The sequence below is a fragment of the Diabrotica undecimpunctata genome, chromosome 8 (assembly GCF_040954645.1).
Source record: "Diabrotica undecimpunctata isolate CICGRU chromosome 8, icDiaUnde3, whole genome shotgun sequence".
NCBI classification, from domain to species: Eukaryota; Metazoa; Arthropoda; class Insecta; order Coleoptera; family Chrysomelidae; genus Diabrotica; species Diabrotica undecimpunctata.
This window is the reverse complement of record NC_092810.1, coordinates 3,646,980-3,671,042: the sequence shown is the minus strand read 5'-3', so window position 1 is coordinate 3,671,042 and position 24,063 is coordinate 3,646,980. Positions and strand designations below refer to the sequence as shown.

Below are 24,063 nucleotides of genomic sequence, written 5' to 3'. Positions count from 1 at the left end.
TACATATGTAATTAGCACATGTACTGGAGGGATAAATGTAGACGAATACAGACAGTATTTACCCCCCAACAAAACCTTTCATCTCTTGTTCGACCAATCAAAGACAACATTCCAAATGAACCACACAGAGTTTATAAAATTCCTTGTACAGACTCCCCTCAATCTTATATAGGCCAAAGGAATCGTAGGATCCAAAATAGGATTTATGAACATCTCATTTCTGTTCGCAATTCCGATTCAATTTCAGCTCTAGGTCAACACCATCTTCATACAGGCCGCAAAATTGATTTTATCAGAAGCTTTATCAAAGAATGTCACGAAAACCGCTTTTTGTTGGTGAATTTCCCTATTAATTTACGTATTTCTGCCTGTATATTTAAAACAATTTTATATGACCTTCATTGGAGTACAATAAATATAATTACTATCTGGACAAGGTCATCATTCTTCGTTTACGTAGTCAGTTTATTATTACTTTTATTATTTTGGAATATTGAATGTTTAAAATTACTCACATGCTGAATTATCGAAAATTTGTTTATTTTCATAAAAGGAATCAAACAGAAATCTGCGATTTTTTCTCAGACTATATCGCTATGAATGTATGAATATAAATATATAATCTCAAATCTCGTTCGGTCAGTTTAGTAAAGTTATACAAACATGATTTTAAGGAATCTCGGCTTTTTAAGTGTTGTGTGTGTGGTAAAGTTTATTGCCATCGTAAGTACTTGTTTCTACTAAGATTCACGAAATTGAATTGAAACTTGGATTAGACCCAACTAATACCTGTTTAACAATGTTGTTTACACATAAAGCAAATTTGGCATTAAGATATTGCTTGTATACACAAATTAAAATAAAAGATGCCGATAGTTTTGATGCATTAACACAAAAGTTCATTTTTTTTTAATGAGGATCATTTCATTGATATAGATATTGTCAAATCTTAGCTGGTTGAATTAGTTAGAAGATAAAGACTTTTCTTTGCGAAAACAGCTAAAGGAATATAGGCTAGGCCAGGCCGAAAAGGGGCAAAAAAAATTTTTTTGGAAAACTTTAACAAGCTAGTAAAAAAAAGTTGTATATGTTCGTCCTAATACTATGTACCAAATATGGGCTGAATTAAATTATTTTTGACCGGCCCCCGGGGTGTGAAAACAATTTTTTTTGTTTTATTTTTGGGGCGGGCCAGTGTCTAAAATATTAATATCGATGCTACTACGCCGTAAAAAATTTTTATTCTAATCTAAAAAAAATTAACCTTGAATCAATATTCGACACGAAAGGTTCTTTGCATTGAAATATTATGCAAATATTTAACAATATTCCGAATATTGATTCAACCCAGAACTCACCACGAGGAGATAGCTGCACGGCGAGTACACCCACCCACCCTCCTTTGCTCAAAATAAATATATAATATTATGTTTTACCTACTCACTTTTTGAAGCATAGTATTAAAATTTACTTTCAAATATAGGCAAATTCTTTCTGGCATCAAGCTTAGCTGGGATATAACCATCTCTAGATTCTTCACCACATACTTTTACTGACGCATCTGTAATTATTTTAACACATTTCTCCGCCGCTCAAGTATGGAATTTGGAACTTTTTTTACCATATCCCACAATTCCTTGTCGGCCAAATGCTGTGTTAGAGCAGGTTCTGTTATAGTATGATTCATCCAGTCTATGAGATCTATGTAATCTTTTGCATCGAAATTGATTTGAGGTACTTTGAAAATACAATTTTTTATGCCAGCTTTGCTATATTTTAAAATATTTCTGAAAGCAGCCTCTCTAATGTTGACAAAAATTAGAATTTTTGCGGGTGCGCTAAATAAGCATTGTCTTGAATAACTTTATTGATAATCAATGACACATTATGCGGAAAATTTTCATATATCGTCGGTGATACTGCAATATGTCGTATGTCGGAATGAGGTAATATTTCAGGAGAGACAAAAAACTCTTCTCGTCGACCATTTTTAAATTTGAAAATGCGATTATTTGTGTATGATGTATCCTTTTATTTGGGTATTAGTACAGGAACACGATTTTTTGGTCAGTGTAATGTTAAGCAAAATGCCGTTACATATGACATATTGCATTGAAAGTTTAAATATTTAAATATTTTATGTCATATACGACAATTTTGTAATGCATGTACACCTCAGAAAAACAATTAATTATTTTCAAACCTTTTGTTTATTTTATTTAAATGGCGGAGAACAAAACTAATAAACTGGAAAGAAGAAAATATCATACACATTAATTTTTTATATGTGAACAGACTTGGAGAGACACACAGGTATGTTTTAAATTATCATAAAATGCATGATAATCTGATTCTATAACAGATTTTAATTGTTGAAGATGTAAGAATTTTGAATCCTCAATTGGGCGTGGCGATAAATATAAGGGTTCGTGAATTACAGACGTTCTAGTACGACTTGGTCTTCGTGGCAGTTCGAGCCATTCATCAGTAAAATTGATTTTGTATTTTATCAATCCTTGAGGAAGATATTGCAATGCACAAATATCTGTGACACAAGGATCACCTTTTTGGCTTCCAGGTCGAATTTGTGTGTACATTCCTTTGCTGTTGTTCTGAAGCTATTTTCTTGTGTCATTTTAAGTTAATTACTATTTAACTGGGAATAAGCCACAATTAAAGGTTAAAATACGTTTATTGAGGTTTCAATTTCCACTTCGGAAATCGTTCTCAAAATACAAACATTAGTGATGTGCAGAAAATGTACGACATGTACATTTTCTGCACATGTATGTACATTCACTAATGTTTGTATTTTGAGAACGATTTCCGAAGTGGAAATTGAAACCTCAATAAACGTATTTTAACCTTTAATTGTGGCTTATTCCCAGTTAAATAGTAATTAATTTCCTTTGCTGTATTGTAAAAAATCGCTGTAATGCAAAGACACTATTTTGTAAGGGGGTGGGTTTCGCCTGGCCGCTTTTATAACTTTAGTATAATCAGCGGGAACAGCAATATCATTTTTTCTTCCTAACTTTCTCTCAATCACACTGTGGACCGAATCCACCTCCATCTGGGTATGTCCTACCTCTAGGTACTTTTGTTCTATAATAATATTTTTCTCCATAGCTATCTCCACCAAACCATTTGACATATTTACATTTCTGTTTTGGTACGTACAACCGTCGCTCCATAGGATTATTGTCTTCGAGTTGTGTCTTTCTATCTCTTCATTAAGAAACTTCACTAAAATGGAAACAAACACATCGCTATCTAAACCTCCATTTCCCTCATGCCATAAATAACAAGCCACATCTTTGTTATTAAGATTAAAAAATGTTTGGTTGTGAACCTTCAGTTTTTGTTTATAGTACATGGCAGAGGCTTGGGTATATGGACAAAGAAGAACGGCTTGTAAGTCCATAGTGTAGACATAACTTAAGTTTTCTGCCTCTAACGAGATAGCTTTTTGTTTGTCTTGTTCTTTTTCTGAGCGTGCCTGTTCTTTCTTGGCAACATGTCTATCATAATCTGATTGACTTAAATTTCCCTTCTTAAACATCACACATGTGTTGCACTGGTCCTTACGAGGAGTGTAAATTTCAAGATTTTTTGTCTTTAAAGTTTAAAAGAAAAGTCTCCAAGAACAAGATCTTATGTTTTGACGTTCACAGTAGTTAATAAACTCACGATGCAAATGTCTGTAACTATTCCAAGTGGGTTCCAAATAAAGTTTTCCACCGGATGCTCGACAGTAGTGCGATTCAACTTTAGGCAGGCTGTCTAAGAATGTATTAACATTTTTTGTGCATTCAGAATCCTTCGGTGGCTCTACTAAAACTGGTCTAATAGCTTGCACTTTATTTGGTAAACATTTCTTTGAAACCCATTCGCTTACAGATCTTTCGCCAACACCTAAAGTGGCTAAAAACATTTTTTTGCATACATGATATTTTTTTGAAGACTCCTTATTATCTCTAGCTATTAAATAATATTTAAAACCTGTTTTCTTTCGGGACTCCTCTTCGACAGTGTTTCTTCTTCTGTGTTTGGGCTGAGAGTGCAGTACAAGACTGCTTACATAAATTTGTTAACCTTCCCAAGAATTAATTTCCCAGAAATAGTGAAATATTTGATTACGCATTTCATTCGTAATTTGCGAACATTCAAATTTTTGTTGCGGCCCCTTAGATTCATTTTTGTGCCCCTCACATGATGGCTTTAGTTGGCGCCTACCTTTATAGGCTGTCTGCTGGTACGTTCCTTCACTATTTTTCTGAAATCCCATGTACGCATGTCCTTTAAGTCTGGCTTGTGAATTTTTTGCTCGTTTCCACTGTGATGGATCTCTTTGCCCTTTACTCCTGCGTTTTTTTGCTCTTGCGTCCGGTATCTGATGATCCTCTTGGTTTCCAACTAAATTTTCTGAGTCAGTATCAGTTTCTGTTGGCAGATACTCGCTGCCACTGTCACTTTCATGAAATGGATCGATATTTTCTTCTTCTATTGTCATTTCTTCCCGATAGTCAATTATTGGTATATCATTGTCTGTGTTCTGTTCCAAATAATATCATTTTGGAGCTATATCGGTTTTGGAATGCGATGTTTCTTTTGGAATTTCTGCCACTTCCAGGGGTGTTAAAACTGGATTCTCTTCCAATTCTGCATTTTCTAATAGATCTTCCACTGGCTCTGGAACCGTGCTTTCTGTTCTTTGAGGACTTGATGCATCGTCCAATTGATATGTCAAAATGTTGATATTATCGTCTTCAGGTACTTGGTCTTGGTGAGAGGCGTCTGCTCTTGAAGCTGAATTTAAAGCTAATTCCACCAACAGCTGTTCGACATTATTGATTCTCTGAAAAGAAAAAATAAAACATGCAATATGTTGTATGTCAATACCTAACTTGAAGAGGAAAAACACTAAATAAGCTAGATTTTGAATGCAATGTGTCGTATGTCGCATAATATTATTCAACTAATTAGTGTAAAAAAACGTAAATCTCATTATAAGAACCTAAATATTAAAATAATTTATTTATGGAAAAAAATTGAGGTTATACTATTTATTTTTTCAATTATTATTGTGTTTCTCAACTAAAAATTGGACTATATATAAAGTTTTAGTATTTTAAATTCAAAAAAGAACAAAGAACTTACCATATATATTATGTATTTTGTATGTATGTACCTACATAAATTCACTTTTATCACTTCTAACGGCTGTTTTTAAGTTTACAGTTGACTACCTAATGAGCAATTTAAGTGACATACGCCGTATCGAAATATCCAATTGTGCGGCGTTGCCACATACGGAGAGAATGATTCTGACATACGCCATACTTAAGTATCCATTTTAGTCAAGAAAAACTTACGACATATTTGCACGTATAAAAAATCATGGTAACTGTTAAACTTTCACCTGCGATATTTTGCAGGGGCGTAGAGGACTGCAACTTGGTTACAATGGATACATAAACGGAAAATGGCCGTATTTGTGACATACGACAAATTGCAGTATCACCGACGATATGTCTGACTCCAGATTTCAATCTTGGCTGTGTTTTTATCTTAAACCGCATACGAGAATATACTTTTATTACAAACTCAGCTAAAATCTTTAAGCTTTCACAAGGATCAGATGTAGCTACATAAACTCTAAGAATGCGGTTAGCTGTCGTTAACCAACGTGAGTGTGACATCTTCTCTGGACTTCTCTCTGCCAAACTTTGAGAACATATTCCATCTCCAACTGCTTTAGATAGTTTGTACAAATACTGTTGATCTGTACTTACGCGTAGAGTGTTTTCGTTTACAACAGGCAGAACAGCTTCTATGTGTTTAAATTTAACAACAAGAATTAGAAGTCATAATAATCGGCATAGACAAGTCCGTGCCAGAAGCCAACTGACATGATATCAATGTCTGAGCCTTTGCTGTCAGCAACCAGCATTACAGATGTTTAGTATAATGTTCATTTAACATGCCTACCAAATTTTATTCTATTCGGAATATTGCCGGCGTTCATTGGTCGCATATGTCTACTACGACCGCGCTAGACCCATGGGTGTATGTGGCAACTCTTCAAAACCTTAAAATACACCCATGGGTGTAGTTTTCAATAAATGTATGAAGGAATATATTAACATAATATCAATAAGTGACGTGGATCTATTAGTTCAAATAATGTCAAAGTCGAAGGTGACTTGATATTTTATTTATGGAAAAGGTGTGGACTAATTGCACTAATCGTCTATATTATAGTATGGAACGCGTGAAATAACGCGTTCTTAACTTTTTTTACGAAACTATAAATGGCCGTTGTGCCATCGGTGTAATATAAGGAACTGTAAACGAAAGGTCAAAGAAAAAGGTGTTTCTAATGCAATTTTTTTTTAGTTTACAAATGGAATCATTGCTGAACACAACAATTTCGCTAGGAATACACTTTTGGATCAATTAGATGAGATGCAAGAAGGATATGTAGGACACGGGAGCATCTTTAAACGAAACGCAATTGAATTGGCTAGTAAGTTAACAATTAAAACGATATTATAAAATAGCAACCTAACTTGCTGTATATATATATATATATATATATATATATATATATATATATATATATATATATATATATATATATATATATATGTACCCCGGAGGTAAAGGACACTATGTCAATTTTTATCGAAATTTAGATTATTGCACTTTTCAATATAACTTTTCTGGCTCTACATATAGGTAAACCATACTATGTCCAGAGACAATTTTACGGCAAGTTACCGACTTTTTAATAAACACCAAGTCCACTTCCAGTCAGAGGTAAACAACACCATGTGGACTTATTGTTGTTTACCTCTACTATATGTGTGAACCGTCATTTACCATCCGGACATAGTGTTATGTACCCTTGTACACTTCCCGTCATATAAAAACAGTACACTTTTTTTCCAATGTAAACCAGTGTTCAGACCAGAGATATATAAGAGAGCCTCTCTTACATATCTCTGGTTCAGGCTGGGGACAATGGTTCGTGAAACAATTCATTGTTGCCATCACAGATAACGGAATTGCACTAAATCTAAATAAAAAAATAACGTTCAAAAATGTGTTTAGATAAATATTATTTTTATTATTAACAACAAAAAACGGTATCTAATACATTCAATAACCAGAGAGACGGTTAAGTTACTGTCTAAAATGTTTGAAGAATTTTTTAATAATGGAGATATGACAAGATACTATTATTTCAGCAGTTTCGAATTATAATACACATATTTAAATTTCACACATGTTCACTGTAAAAGTTATTCATTTTGTATTAATTTCAAATTAAATTTTTAATTTTTCCAGTGTGTTTTATTCTAGTATGCCACAACTCAATACAGCTTTGTGCTACACTTTACGAGAAACGAATGACAGCTCTCGATTTAAAATTAAACATAATAATTTAAAGTCATGCCTAAATTTTTTATTTTTTTAACATTATTTTTGAATTAAAATATTTTCATAAATTATAATAAAATACGATTCAAGTCCTTCTTTTAGCTGGTTTGATATAATATATTCGTTATAAGAAGTGGACAAAAATGATAATTTGTTTGGAGATAAAAATTCGGATATTGATAAAATCTATGAGTCTCTAAGTGGTGAAAGCTCAGAATTGGACGAGAATGATATGAGACGTATAAGTAAGCCAGAGAAAACAAAGGTAGAAGAGAAAGCTATTATTACTCCTACGATTAGTGGGACAATAAAAAAATCTTCTTCAGGACGATTTATCTCTAAGCAGTGATGCAGGCAATTTCAATGAACATAATGAAGTTATTTTAGAAGAGAAAAGTGTTAAAAGAAAGGTACAAATTATAACTAAGTGCAAACAAAATGATAAAAAACGTGTAGTAAATGAACAAAATTGGGCCTGTAATGTTCGCAAACGAAAAATAGCTTGTGGGAAAGAGTATCTCAGTAAAAGAGGCAAAGACATGCTTGCAAAAATGTTAAAGCCTCCTTGCATGTTTCGCATGAAATGCTCTGAAAGATTGCCAGAATACGAAAAACAAAAAATTTTCAACTCATACTGGACTGAGACAAACGTTTCAGATCTTAAAAAGCAATTTATCTTCTCATGTATCGACATCCAACCTACTCTTCGATCAAGAAAAAAAGATCTAAATTCAACCAAATCTAAAAATAATACACTACACTACCATTTTACAGTGAACAATCAGCTATTGAAGGTGTGCAAGGTTGTTTTTAAACACACTTTGTATATCTTATTTAGTAGTAGTAAATATGTTGAAAAATATTGAGCCAGGAGGTTTAATAAAAGCTGATCAAAGAGGTAGACACACGCCAACCAATAAAACTCCTACCGAAACCATAAATAGTATACATCAACATATTAAATCATTCCCAAAATAAGAGTCATTATTCCAGAGAAAGGAGTAAGAGAGATTATCTAGGCACAGAACTTACAATAGAAAAAATGTATCAGCTGTACATTGATGAATGCAATGAAATACATGTAGATCCAAAGCTCAGAGCAAAAAAGTGGTTGTACGCAGATATTTTTAATAAAGACTTCAAGTTGTCGTTTAAACCGCCCGAAAGAGACATTTGCAATACATGCAGTACATTCACCGCTCAATTAAAAAATAATCTTACTGCAGATGAACTAACCAGTGTACAGGCTGATCATGATGCTTACCTAATTGAATCTAAAATTCGGTATAACTTAAAACAATTGGACTTTATAATAGCCAAAGAGTCACCAAAATACAAAGTACTATCTGGTGATTTTCAAAAATGTTTGCCTTCACCACTAACAAACAATTATATTAGTTTCTACAAAAAGAAGCTTTGGACATTAAATTTTACATTACATGCCAGTGATTCTTCTGTACAATGTATAATGTGGGACGAATCGAAAGGGGCCCGAGGTGCAAATGAAATTGCCTCGTCAATTTTGAAATGGGCTGACGATACAATTCCAGGTAGTCAAGTAGAGGACATCACTCTTTGGACCGATAACTGCTATGGACAAAATAAAAATATAAGTATTATAATATGCTATTTTTGGATACTGCAAATAAAAACGATCACTCAAAAGTTTTTACTGAAAGGGCACACACATATGGAAGCAGACACTGTTCATGCATTAATCGAAAGAAAAAGAAAGAAACTCTTCAATTTGGCCATTTTAATACCATGGGACTGGCAACAACTAGTTAGGCAAACATCATCAGGTAAATACACAGTACACAATATGGAACTTGCAGATTTCAAAAACTTCAAAACACTGTTCGATAAGAAATTGTCATCTAATCCTCCTTTTGTAAGTAGAAAAAAGAATGTTAATAAAGACCCTGTTCTACTGCCAACATGTGTTTTCCTACAAGTTCAACAAGAATACACTGAAAAGCTCTTTTATAAGACCGATTTCAATAATCAAAATATGTATGAAGTGGACTTCATGAGGTATCGAAGACAGCAAGTAACGTTTCCAGCCCAATTAAATCAAGTCTCAGTAATCCCATTACCAATCACAAAACAAAAGTACAATGACTTAATTGCACCACTGCCTTTTGTTCCGTCAGTTTGTCATGCGTTTTATCAAAATTTAACACAGAGCGATGTAGCCACAAACGATTACCCACAAGAAGATGAAGATGATATGGAGCATCTTTAACAATTGAAACTTGTCGTCTATAATTTTACTTAATTATTATAACATTATAATATTTATCTAATAAAATAATAGTATAGGCTGTTTAATGTGTTTGTATTGTTTATTTCGTAAAGACCTTAACATGCAATGCCACATTATTTAAAAAAGTTGTTAGAGGTAAACAACACTATGTCCAACTACACATTTTTAAAAATTTTTTAAATAATGAACGGTAAACCTCAGGTATATCACACTTCATGGAATGTATATTAATCTTGGTTAAATATAAGAAACATTTGAGTATTTACTGATTACAAATTTAAAAAATTTTAAAACTGCTCTCTTGAAAAAGTAAGAAAATAGTTTTCTTTACCTCCGAGGTACCGAATATATATATATATATATATATATATATATATATATATATATATATATATATATATATATATATATATATATATATATATATATATATATATATATATAAGCCTCTTCTCATCGTTTTCTGTCCATCTCATTATGTGTCATATATTTTTTTCCCAGGCAACTGAAGGACTTAAAGCTTTCGTTAATGTTTCAAACAGTTTTTTTAAAGGTACCGTATCATATGCCTTCTCTAAATCTACAAACATTAAGTATGTAGATAGATTCCTTGCCTTCCGTTTTTCGATTACCTGCTGCAGAACGAAGATACCATCAGTGCACGATATTCCTGCACGAAATCCATTTTGTTCTTCTATGTCTTCGTATTCTGATTCTATTCTTTCTTTTATTATTCGGCCGTACAACCTCCCCACTAAGCTGATAATAGTTATTCCCCCATAATTACAGCATTTGCGTTTATCCCCTTTCTTAAATATTGAGCTGATGTGTCCAACATTTTATATCATCAGGAATATTTTGTCCTCTTAAGCATTTGTTAAATAGTTGAACCGACATCTCGTATAATATTTTTGGTTTATACTTTACCAACTCAATTGGGATGTCTCCAGATCCTGCTGCTTTACCGTTTTTAGATCTTCTGAGGGCATCGCTTAACTTTCCGGTTGTTATCTTAATTATTTGTATATTTCTTCCATTTCGATCTCTTGAAATTTACATCTATCCTCCGTCAGTAAGAACTCATAATGGTGTTTCCACTGTTTAAGATATATTAACTATAAGATTTTTCCTTTCCTTCCCTCCGGAGACATTTTATCACCTTCCAAGCGTACCCAACTCTTGTTACACCTATATACCTATCTACGTCTGCACATCTTCGATTCCTCATCTTATTTTTACTTTTCACTAATTCTCTTTTTACATTCAGATCTAATTTTTATATATGTTGTAATCTTCCTCCTTTCTCGTTGACATTCATTTATGATAAGCAGTTTTCTTCTTGTTTAATAACGTTTGCATATTCTCCGAACATCATTCTTGATTTTTTGTTTCATGTTTGTCCTTATATGTTATACCCCAAAGCTTCACTTGCAGCCTCATCAATGCATTTTTTAAGTTGCTGGTATAATTCTTTCACTGATATATTTTCTCGATCCACGTTTGGAAATGTAACATTCGATAATTGGTTCACAAGTTATGAGCTTATGCTGAAGCTTTTAAAAAATCATCAACTGACGTCTACTGGAACTGTAAGAAAAAACAAAAGGCAAACACCTGAAAGTTTTATAACAGGCCAGTATATTCCCCAAAATTCGGATTTCAAGAGAGTATAACGTTAGTTTCACATGTACCAAAAAAAGGAAAAGTAGTTCTTCTAATGTCAACTTTACTCCACACTTCTGATATTGACGATCATACTGGCGAAAGTAAACAAGAAATAATTTCTTTTTATAAAGCTACAAAATGTGGGGTAGATGAATTGTCGGCTTCATATGATGTTTCACGTAATAGCAAAAAGATGGCCCATTACAATTTTTTATACGATACTCAACTGTGCAGGTATAAATGTAAGAGTAATTCATCAACAAAATACTGGCGATTTTCAGTCAAAACGGAGGGAATTTTCGAAATTATTAGCAATACAGTTACTAACAGAATACAAACAAATTCGGTCTATCAACTTAAGGCTTCCACGAAATTTACAACTCTATCCTGAAGGAACTGTAACAATTGACGAAGTGCAATCAGGTAAACGAATGGAAGTTTCCAAAAGATGTATTGTTTGCCAGAGAAAAAATGACAGAAAGACCTTTTATAATTGTGTGATTTGTAAAAAAGCTATATGTTTAGAGCATTCAGTGATGCATTGTGATTCTTGTTATTTTAAAAACAATTAAAATGTATTCTGTATGATATGGTTTTTCCAAACATTTATTTACTTTTACTAATTCTCCGATCTTTTTTTTATTATCGAGAAAAAATGAGTGTGACGTTGTTTTATGCTGTAAAATGTGACATTTTTTTGGAATATTCAAGTACTTAGTTTGCAATTTGTTTCTAAACACTAGTTTCTTTGGATTTAAGTTTGTTGATTGTTGAAATATAAATCACAATATAAATTTTCTAAAAATGTGATATATTTATTTCATTTTTTTTTTTTAATTTGGGGTATCTGATACTCCACCACACAGGTTTTACATTTTAGTCTACCACACTGGCGCCGGCTTAGCTGCAAGTAAAATAAAACAGCATGGGAACTATGTTTGTGAAAAGTGATTTTCATGATTAACCTTGTTAGGTTTTGAAGTTACATTATCACAAGATTTGCAACTGGTATCACAAAGTCCAATATTCATATCACAACAACAAAAGTATAATGATCTATTGTCATTACTGTCATCTGTTTCTAAATTTTGCCATGATTTTTATAAAAACTTACAGCATACTAATACTAATAGTGATTATCCACAATGAAAAATACTTGACGATGACTGAGTTGTTTGTACGTAAAATACCAATTTGGTTAAATACATAGATGTATTATTTGGTTAATGAATTGTATGGTTAAATAAATTTTGGAAGTCAAATAGTATTGTAGTCGGTATTTAACTCTTTGTCTTATTGCTGCAGCTCTTTATTAATTCTGATATTGAGCTATTTATAAATCCACGTTTATAATATTCAATAATTATGTATAATAACCTGTTTTTATTTTATTTGTTTGCTTGTTTTATTCCAATATTATCAACAACGGTAAAAAAATCAGCATCGAGTTGGAATTACCAATACACACTACAAAACATATCACCATGGAAAATCCATAACATCTTATCGGTAATAGTCCGGTCGAAGTGGTATCAATTAATTTCTGTTAATATATTAAAAGTTCCAATTTTCAGATAAAAGTATTGTAACCGTACATTGAATAATAGGTAATCAGCAGAGACAAGAAAACAGAATATATTTTAATATATGGTTTTCTTTTCTTTTATTTACAAAAAACCCGTTTCAACTTAATAAAGTTATTAGTGGAACGGTAACAGTTATTTACACCTTGCTTATTAAATTAAATTCTTCTAAAAACAAAAGTAGGTTAGAGTATATTTCAACTGTAGTGGCGGAAATTTCTAGTAAAGCCTAACCAAACAAAGCAGTGGCGTTTCAAAAAATACTTATGATTTAAATCAAATTGTTAAAGATAGGTCTACACAATTTATTAAACAATGATAATAGATTATATTTTTGGCAATATTGTATTACATTTTAATACATCTTTAACCTTTATTATTTATATTATTACTCGCTTAAAACGTCACAAAGTTAAATAGAAGAATATACGAAATGATTGTAATAAAATAAAAAAATAATACATACATACAGGACAGTTTGGAAAACTGGAGAAATGTAAGGTCCAGTGACCAAATCATCACGACACAAATTGGCTTGTTTACCGGTAGGATGCGCACATACACTGTTACGCGAGCACTAAAAGCGGCACTGATCACAATGGCTGGGTGCTGTTGAAGGCGTAACTCCCACTGCTTTAGGCTCTGTCAGGATCGGTGAGGTAGGTCCAAGGGGTCATGTCGCTTCAATCTTTTCGCTTGTTGGTTGTTGAGTAGATTGTGTGCCAGGGTATTAGGATGCACCCGCAACCTGTTTTGATACTGTTCAGAAGATTTTTTGCACTTTTCAGAGACTGTTAGTACCTGAAGATCTCTATGTATTGCATCATTCTGGATATACCAAGGTGCATTAGCGATTGTTCTCAGAGTTTTGGATTGGAATCTTTGTATTATTATAATATTAGATTTGCTAGCTAAACCCCAGAGCTGTGAGCCATATGTCCAAATGGGTTTTATTATTGTATTGTATATCAGCAGCTTGTTGTCAATCGATAGGTGAGAGTTTTTTCGCAACATCCAGTAAAGTTTTCTGTATAAAATTCCCAATTGAAGCCTTTTCGTCCATATATGTTTGGACCAAGTTAGACGTTTGTCAAGGTGAATATCTAAGTATTTTACGTCATGCTTTTGGGGCAAAGAATGTCCATTGAGGTTAACTTGTGGACATGTACCTCTTCTTAGAGTGAATGTAATTTGTGTGGATTTTGAGGGGTTTACTCTAATTCTCCAGAGTTTAAGCCATTCATTTATTTTGTTCAGATGTAGTTGCAGTCTCTCTAATGCTATTATTGGGTTGCTATGAGAGGCCAAGAAACCAGTATCATCTGCGAATGTTGCAAGCGTTAGGTTATTGCTTATGGGCAAGTCAGCCGTATATATCAGGTACAGAATCGGTCCGAGCACACTACCCTGAGCTACATCAGATAGGATGGGGTAGAGTTTTGTATAGGCTTCACTATATTTTACCAGATATCTCCTTTCTGTAAGGTATGATTGAAGCAGTTTAAAGTAAGGGTAAGGTAAATTTTTCTTTAATTTGTACAGAAGTCCTGTATGCCACACCTTGTCAAAAGCTTGAGAGGCGTCTAAAAAGGCTGCAATACAGTATTGCTTGTTCTAGAGACTACTTCTTATTGTTGTGTATAGTCTGTGAACTTGTTCGATTGTACTATGTTGGTTACGAAAACCGAATTGATGGTCAGGTATGAGACACTTTTCGTCCAATATTGGTTTGATTTTTCGTAGCAGAAGTTTTTCGAAGACCTTAGAGATGACTTAGAGTAGACTAATCGTTTGGTATGAGTTGACATCTTTTGGATCTTTACCAGGTTTTTGAATGAGTATAATCTGTGCCACTTTCCATTGCAGAGGGAAGTAATGCAGACTAAGCATAGCATTGAAGATCATAGTGATTATTCTGTAACAGTCATTGGTTAGTTCCTGGAGGATGTTACCCGTTATGAGGTCGAATCCCGGAGCCTTATTGGGTTGTATCTCATTCTTTATTATCTGTTTTACTTCTTTAATATTAAACTTGGTGATTGGTAGTTCCATTTGATATGGAGCCTCAAGAAAAGAATTAAATGGTTCTTCTTGTTCTAATGGCACTACTCTGTTAAATGGACTAAATACTGGAGAAAGATATTCAGCGAATGTCTCAGATTTTTCTGTGTCTGTTCTTGCCCATTTACCTTTGACATTTTTTAGAGGAGGTATGGCGTCTTGTGGACCTTTTACCTTTCTCGTCGCCTTCTATTTTATTTGTGTGTGGATTTTTATTTATTGTTCCAGTTCTCGAACAAGTGCTTTATTATGAAATAACTTTTTAGATCCATACTTACAGATTGGAGTGATATGGTGATACTGCTGTGGTTTATGGTATTGTCGTATTGTTGTCTTTGGCATTTTTGTCTGCTGCTTCGTTACCTGCTATTCCAACATGTGATGGGACTTAAAGAAACTTGATACTTATAAGTAAAGTTGATGGATGCTCCGTGTATATTCTTATCTTATTTACATTTGCGTATAGTATCGCTTGGTAAATTGCATAGAGTTCTCCTGTCATTATAGTTATATTTGAGATTGTCTGTGCTGTTAATTATTGCCACTTTGACTACATTTTCAGTTTTAGACGCGTCTGTATAGTATACTGTGTAAAAGGAATGGAAGTTATTTAGATCTCTGAAGAGTTGTATGCTAAGATTAGGATTGGGCTATTTTTTGGAATTTGAGTAGACTGCAATTGTTGGAATTTTTATAATCCAAGATGAAGATGAAGATATTTTTTTGTACCGATTTAATGGTGGAAATTTCTTTCAGTTAAGTAAGTTCATTGCATGAAATTCTGCGGGAATATAGGAGATTGAACTTTGAAGAGTCATTAGCCATTTGTATGTCTAAAATGTTATTTATTGGAATTCTTTTATTTAGATTTATGCTAGAAGTGTAATTAAGGCTACGAAGCTCTAGTGTGGGTGCACCTATTTCAGCCTAAGTATAATCCTTAGGGAGATGTTATGTAACGTATCCAAAGATTTTAACGTTGTTTTACTGGCAGATTCATATGCAACACATACGTAATAAATTTTGGAACGAATTATTATGATTATGAATAATTAGGTACACTAAAACAATTCATTCTCTTTTTGAGGTTTCACTCCGTATTTCAATTGTAACGAAGTCTGCACAACTTTAGTGGGATTGAGTAAAGGACCCTACTGCCCCATTTTAAAACAAACGGAATCAATGAGGACCAAATTTCTTCCAAAAAGTTGCAAAGAAATTTTTAATAAAGGTAAGTATAATTTTTAGAAAGGTTTTTGGTTGTAATAAGGTTTGTTTACAACCCTGTAATTTTCAAAGTGTTCCTGAAATAGTCCTTACAACAATAAAACACTATCGATAATTAAAACCTGTAAAAAGAATTGACCACATCAAAATGACTTCACTTCACGCTCAACTGTACTATCGACCATCATAACACATGTCACTCACGTCTTGTTGGCACAGCCAAAGTTCAAATTTTTCCAGTAAATGGACGGCCTATTCTAGCTAGAGCCAGTTTAAACTCTGGAAGTCAAAGTTTATTCTAGTCTGCATATCTCGGAAATTCTTATTGATAGTAATATCATTATGGAAAAAGTTACAATAGATATCTTTCCTTGCAATTCTTCTGCTAAGCGATTTACTCTTTCTTGTGCTGTATTATCTTATATTACAAATTGCTTGCCTTAAATAGCCATTAAGGATGGAATTGATCACGAAAGAAACAAAAGAGACAAAGAATATATATATATATATATATATATATGGAGCAAAGACAAAATGTAAAGAGGGTGCTGAGAGAAAAGAAGAGAAAACACATAGAACATAATCTCAAAGAAGGAGAAAAGAATTACAGAAATAAAGAAATTAAAAACCTATATCAAGGTGCTAGAAATGAAAAAAGAGGTTTTTAACAAAAACCCATATTCGTTAAAAACAAAGAAGGAAATAATATAAGCGATGAAGGAGAAATAGTCGAAAGATGGGAAGAGTATTTTCATGATTTATTAAATGGCAATAATAAGTCAAACAAAAATAATGCATGGAAGCAGAAGCAAGAATCGAGCACTTAGAAGACATAGAAGATAATTCACCCAGCATAGAACAAATCGAGGAAATCATAAAAAACCTGACAAACAATAAATGCCCTGGTATGTGATAAGTGATAACATAACAGCAGAGATGATGAAATATGGTGGAAAACTGCTGAATAATTGGATATACAAGATCAAAAAGGAGATATAGATAAAAGAACAAATACCAGAAGATTGGAAGAAAGCCATTATTTGTCCATTACACAAAAAAAGGAGACAAAACAGAACGCAGTAATTACAGAGGAGTAGCGTTACTAAATACCGTATATAAAATCCTATCAAAATCCATAAAAGATAAGCTAGAAAAAGAAGTTGTTGAAAATATAACGCGAATATCAGCGCAGATTTAGACGAAAGAGAAGCACAACGGACCAAGTATTCGTAATCAATGAATTATAAGCAGAAAGCTATGAACACAACTTACCATCGATAGCACTATTCATTGATTTCCAGCAAGCGTACGATAGAATAAAGAGAAAAGAATTAAAAGAGGCCCTTAAGGAAAAGGGAGTTAGCAGAAAGTTGCGTAACATGATACATCTTACTTTGGAGAATACAGAAAACAGAGACAAAGTAAACAATCATTCATCGGACAAATTTATAGTAAAGGAAGGATTAGGACAGGGCGATCCTTTGTCATCATTACTCTTCACTTTATGCCTAGAAAAAATAATGCGAGAAGCAAAAATCAATAGAGAATAACTCCTATATCATAAAAGACACCAAGTTTTGGCATTTGCGGATGATGTAGTGTTGCTGGCAAGAGGAAAAATATAATAGTAAAAGTAGCGAAGAAAATGGGACTTTATATAAATGAAACTAAAACAAAATGTATGCAGTGGACAGATGATCAGTTCAGGGATGGACAAAAGTTTAAAGTAGAAGTAGAAGAAGGATCATCATAATGTATAATAATAATTCTCTGGATCACATTTGTCCCCTTTTTTGTGTAAGAGTATTACTAGACTCTCGTTCCAGTCTTTAGGGATATTGCTGTTATGGAGACATCTATTAAATAGCTCTGTTAGTACAGGGATTGTTAATGTCTTGCTTGTTTTTAAGAGCTCGGCAATTATACCGTTGTGTCCTGGAGCTTTATTATCTTTTAGCTCTTTTAAAGCTCTTTCTATTTCGAATTCCTTTATATTTGGTAGTACTTCTGATCCCACGTTTTTTATTTTTCTTTTAACGTTCTCCTTTGTTGTTTCATAAGGCTGGCCTTACGAGCTGTACAAGGATGTGTAGAAGTCTTCAACAAGAAGGAATGGAGAAAAATCACATATTGAGCCAGAGAAGATCTCGGTACATAAAGAAAAGCGAAAATGAAGAAAGGCCAAATTTTTCAAGCCATGAGCCTCTAAGGCCTTTAGTGCTATTGTATATATATATATATATATATATATATATATATATATATATCTTAATTTTTAGTTTATTTATTTTAAGATTTTGCTGCTACACTTTTTGGCAAACTTTCTATCGGATTGTTTTGATTTTTCAGGTATTACATTAACTGGTATTTACGAAATTCGCCCCAAAGGTAAATCAATTCAAGTGCTTTGTGATATGGAAACAGAAGGTGGCGGATGGACAGTTCTGCAAAAAAGATTTGACGGATCAGAAGATTTCTGGCGAGAATGGCGAGACTACAAATTTGGATTTGGCACATTACAGGGAGAATTTTGGTTGGGTCTTGAAAACTTTCACATGATTACAGGTAGATTCAAGATATAGTTATTATTTTATATAATTTAAAATCATTTCACATTATTTAAAAAAAAAATTGAAGTGACTATTGTCAAAATTTTGATTACCAAAGGTTAAGTTAGTAAGTTTTCTTTTTATTAATAGGTAGTGAATCGACAGAACTATTAATTGAGTTGACAGACAAAGATTTAAAAAAACATGTTGTTCGCTATGGACAATTCTTAATTGGGCCTGAAATAGATGGATATCCTCTAAAAACGGCATCTGGTTTTAGTGGTGCCATAGGAGATGGATTAGAGTGGCTTTTAGGACAGAAATTTACCACCAAAGACTTGGATCAAGATGCGTGGAAAGAGGGAGACTGTGCAGCTTTTTCACGTAAGTAATTTATTTATTAGGTATTGTTCCGCCTTAATTATTATTATATGTATTTAATCAGATCTATTGTATTATTATTTGTTTTAAATATATTTTCACATAACATAAATGGAACAACATAATTAGAGTGCCCGGTGAACTGTATCTGAAGATGTTATAAAACGCAATTAAGCCATTAATTTTTAGAATTCTGGAAGATAATACAGATGAACTTGAGAATAACTATTCAACAAAATAGTGCTCCTGCACCGTTTTGTTAAATATTGCAGTGATTCTTTTATTGCCAATAAAAAGAATGTTACAATTTGGGATTACTAATCATAAAAAACAAAAAATAAAAAAAACCCTTTTGGTTTTTTCAAAAAGTGTAGTATCACTAGTGATACTTTGGGTCTTGACTAACAATAAAAAAAATTAACATTCACTTATCAGTAGTAATATCCCTAGGACATTGATAACAGACGAGATAATTTCATGACAATCGAAAGCTCGTTCCTTGGTAACAGCACGAAGCCGAAGGCTGAGTGCTGTTACCAAGCAACGAGCTTGAGAAATTTGTCATGAAATTACGAGGCATTCATCAATGTCCGAAGGATATTCGGCGGATAATTAAAAAAAAAATCATAACTCAACATAACGAAACATTTATTTATTAAAAGTACAGTTAGTGAAAGAACAATTATTAAAATTTAAGTTAACATTAGAAACGTGACATTTTGAAATTTATTTGGATGAAGTTGTCAAACTCGATCGTGTTGTCATAGGGATTGAAAATTGCACTGAATGCAATCATCAGTCTAATGTTGACATGATTGGGTGAAATTGTTCCACATGACACAAAATGACGAAATTTGAATGGTTGTTAGAACAGTCGAAAAATTATCATTTTAATTGATGAAATTTAGTAAAACAAGTTCTATTGACAGTACGACAAAAAAAAAAACGTTGCACCTGGCAAATTTGGATACCTGCATTTTGATCTTGATTTTTGGCTTTCATTAACGATTTCTGGAAGGGGTTTAGCTTCCTTTGACCGTAAGCGTTTATCAGTGATTGGTGCATTCTTTCTTTTTTTTTCTGGTTACTTTTATTTTCTTCGGCACTTTCGTCAGATGTGGGTCCTTATGTTCTTGGAGCCAACTTGTTCTTTTTTGTATTGTAGCCAACTAGCTGCAGCACAAAAATCAATAAAGCCATATAGATTGGTTTGGAATCAAGCCATTTTGTAACAGCTATTTTGTTTTCTTTGTTAACAAGCATATTGTGGGAGCCTCTTCCCGATTTCGTCAACAATTTTGAGTCGTCTTCGAATGGCAAAAAATCGATTTTTTGACATGTTGTCAAACTATTGGTACCCTGGTATCCATTTGCCAAAACATTCGGATTCGTGGTAAATTATTTAATACCAATGTGCAAGCAGCATTCAATAATCGTTTTTAATCATTCTGCAGAAGTCTCCAAAGGTTTTCCAGTTTTTTAACTTCCTTCATATTTGTGTACAACCATGGAGTCAAAAAAATTGTTGTCGATGTATTTATTGAAGTAGTCAATAGGTCTTGAAATATTTTCGGGATTCAGGGGATCTTGCACAGAGGGTTAATATTGAGCAAATGGTGGTGTAAAATGTGTTCTCTTCCATTCTTTCCTGTCTTTTTTAGGAATAGAAATTGCCGTGTTCTCTCCTTTAAAAGCCGAGTTGCCAAGAGCATGTTATCATCCCAATCGTCGTCTGATATGTCACTGATTTCAGCGTGATCGTTACTCCTTTCTTCGTCACTTTCAATAATTATTTCATTCTCATCCAGACTTATTGGTTTATTTCATTTATTCCCATCATCAGCACTCTTAGGAAAAAGAGAAAGATCCAAATTAGTCTCCTAAATTAACATTATCTGCGATTTTCTGATCTTCTGAAGTAGATACTTAACACGGGCGATACTTACGGCAGAATAACTGTGTTTGCCGTCGAATCCGAAAAATAATTTGTTGAACCGTAGTATCATATATGATACGTGGCGTCCGAGGAGGATATATTAATGCAGAAGAAAGATTTTATTTAGATGAGAAATACCGAGATACATGGATTGGACGACAGGTTCGTTAGAATGGCCAGCACAGTCACCGGACCTCACACCATTAGATTTTTGTCTGTGAAGGTACTTAAAATCTAAGGTTTAGAACATTTTTGCACAAGGAGCACCTTTTAAACACTTCTTAAAGAACAAATTATCGGCCATAGTGGCTCTGTTAGTTCATTTGTAACTAATCACTTCAAGCCGAATGTGTTACAGTGGAACTTGGATATTACGGTCTCAGTAGTTACGTCATCTCTGTTGTAACGTCAATTTTTAATAGGTCCGGCTAAAAACTTTTCGATAAGATTATTAAAAACCTGGTTTTATCGACTAAAAATAAAGTAATCCTCGTCTATAGCATCATAAAATTTTACAGTAAAAATTATTTAGGGTGGATAGTTTTATCTGAAAAGCACTATACATATATATATACCACTTTGGCTCCATTCAACTTATAGCCCAATGTTTTCTTATATAATTAATACTATTACTTACAATATTAAGTATTTGTTAAATACATTTTTTTCTTAATGTTAACAGTTGGCGGATGGTGGTACAACAATTGCTATACTTCAAATCTTAATGGGAAATATCGACATATGGCACATGCTGATGGAATCGAGAGAAAAGGACTGAACTGGGACCCATATACTCATAAACAAGACAAAAAGTATTTTTTTTCAGGATCACGAATGTTAGTTAGGCCAAATAACTAGAACAATACAGAAATAAATTGTTTTCATTCTAGTAAGTATAGTCTAGTTTTGTATACAGATCACCACATTGTTTTATTGACCATATTTTCCAATGGCAATCGCTGTGACATGCTATATGTTTCCACCTCTATATTTATTTCACAGTAGGTACAAATTGTCGTAATTGTCACATTGACATTCAAAATTTTAAACGAAGTTCTCAAAGAATAAACAAATAATTAATAAAATGCCTATTATGTTGTATACCATCCAAGAAAAAGTGCAACGCGAAGTAATTGTTGCCGATATTTGTGTTTTTGTGGAAGCTAGTGAACCCTGCAATAGTGTACAAATTGATATGGAAGTTAACGTGAATGCTCGAACTGTCCAGCGAGGTCTTAAAAGGAATGGGTATCACTGTTTTAAGACACAACCAACACAAGAACTGTTTCCGGAAGAAAATTTTAGGCGGATGGAGTTTTGTGAATTTATGTAAGATAAATAGAATGAAAATGTACACTTTTTAAAAAATATTTTATTTTCTGACGATTCTTTATTTTCATTACATAAAAAACACAATCTATCCGTTGCAAGGTATTATTCTCGGAAAAATAAACAGCTCAGTGTTGAAGTGCTAACGCAGCATCCGCAAAAGTTAAATGTTTGGACTAGGATGTTAGGCTACAGTATCTCGGACATGTGATGCGGGGCGAGAAGTATGGCATTCTGCGACTCATAATGCAAGGAAAGATAGATGGCTGAAGAAGCATCGGAAGAAGACGAATTTCTTAGCTTAAGAACCTGAGAGAATGGTTTGGATTCAGCTCAAAACAACTATTTAGAGCTACTGCCTCAAAAATTAAAATAGCTTTGATGATTGCCAACCTCCGTAGCGGAGATGGCACCTGAAGAAGAAGAAGTTAGGCAACCATATTGTCAGTCCATTTTTCATCTATGGAAACCTAAACGGGCCCAAATATTTACAACTTTTCTTCTTCTTCATGTGCCGAGCTCGATTATCGAGCGTTGGCTATCAAATTGGCTATAGTAATTTTGTTGACGGCAGCTCGAAAAAGAGATGCAGAGGATCTGTTAAACCAATCTCTCAGGTTTCTAAGCCATGGCGTTCTTCTTCGACCTGGACCTCTTCTTCCGTCTACATTGCCTTATGTTATTAAATTGAGTATATTATATCCATCTGGGTGGCGCATAACATGGCCAAAATATATAACTTTTACAGAATGAAATCATTCCGTCAGTTCGACGCCTTCCTGTTAATTTTCAGGAGGTTTATTTTCAACAGGATGCTTAACGGTTCCATGTTTTCTTGGGGGTTTTCTCAGAGAAAAAAATTATAGGCATCAATTTAAAAATGTCACAAACCTAGTCGAATTAAGGGCAAAAATTTGTTCTCTCTGCAAGCATTACACCAGCCCTACTCCAAAATATGAGGAGAAATCTGTATGACAGAGTTAGTTACTGTTTAGCACAAGGAGGTGGAATATTTGAGCTCTTAATTCATTTATCTGCTTTCCTAATTTTTATTTTTTGTTAGGTACATTTTACGAAGTTTGTAGGTTCTTAATTCGGTAGTATTTTTTATGTTTAATTTTGGAAGAATTTTACTGTTTTTTTTTATTTAAAAGTATAAATTCTTATTCTGATTTTTTTCTTCTTTCTTGTCTTATTGTTATAAGCTTTGTCCATAAAATTTGTACAATTTTCTTATTTTTAATTACTTATTTAGTTACTTATTTATTTGTATTGCTATCAAGGCTAAAAAATAACCAAAAAATTAGTTTTAGAGCATTATAATAAATATACTCTAGAGATGTTAATGTAATAAATCTTAATTCCTATGGTCAACAAAACAATGTCTTTATCTGTATAAATATTTTTGTTTTAGTTTTTGTACTGAATTTACTGTTCCTGTTTGGATACCAAGACTGAGCATCAGGCCAAGACAATGCCAAGGAAACTCTTACACGAAGTTTTTTGGTCTAAATATCTAAATAAATTCATAAATATATTCATTTTCACGAAACATTGTATAAGCGCTTTAAGATATAGGTAGCATACTTTCAGTTTTCATAAAATAAATTATTGTGCTTA

General features: G+C 33.0%; 1 protein-coding gene across 1 annotated transcript; it reads left to right on the top strand.

The window, feature by feature from the left end:
- Positions 1-593: 593 nt before the first annotated feature.
- LOC140449189 (microfibril-associated glycoprotein 4-like) lies at positions 594-24,063 on the top strand. The gene is made up of 7 exons (XM_072542349.1): positions 594-723; positions 6,400-6,529; positions 16,109-16,252; positions 18,598-18,813; positions 18,948-19,181; positions 21,797-22,003; positions 23,858-24,063. The coding sequence occupies exons 1-6, from the start codon at positions 664-666 to the stop codon at positions 21,970-21,972; spliced, it is 960 nt and encodes a 319-aa protein (XP_072398450.1). The 5' UTR covers positions 594-663; the 3' UTR covers positions 21,973-22,003; positions 23,858-24,063.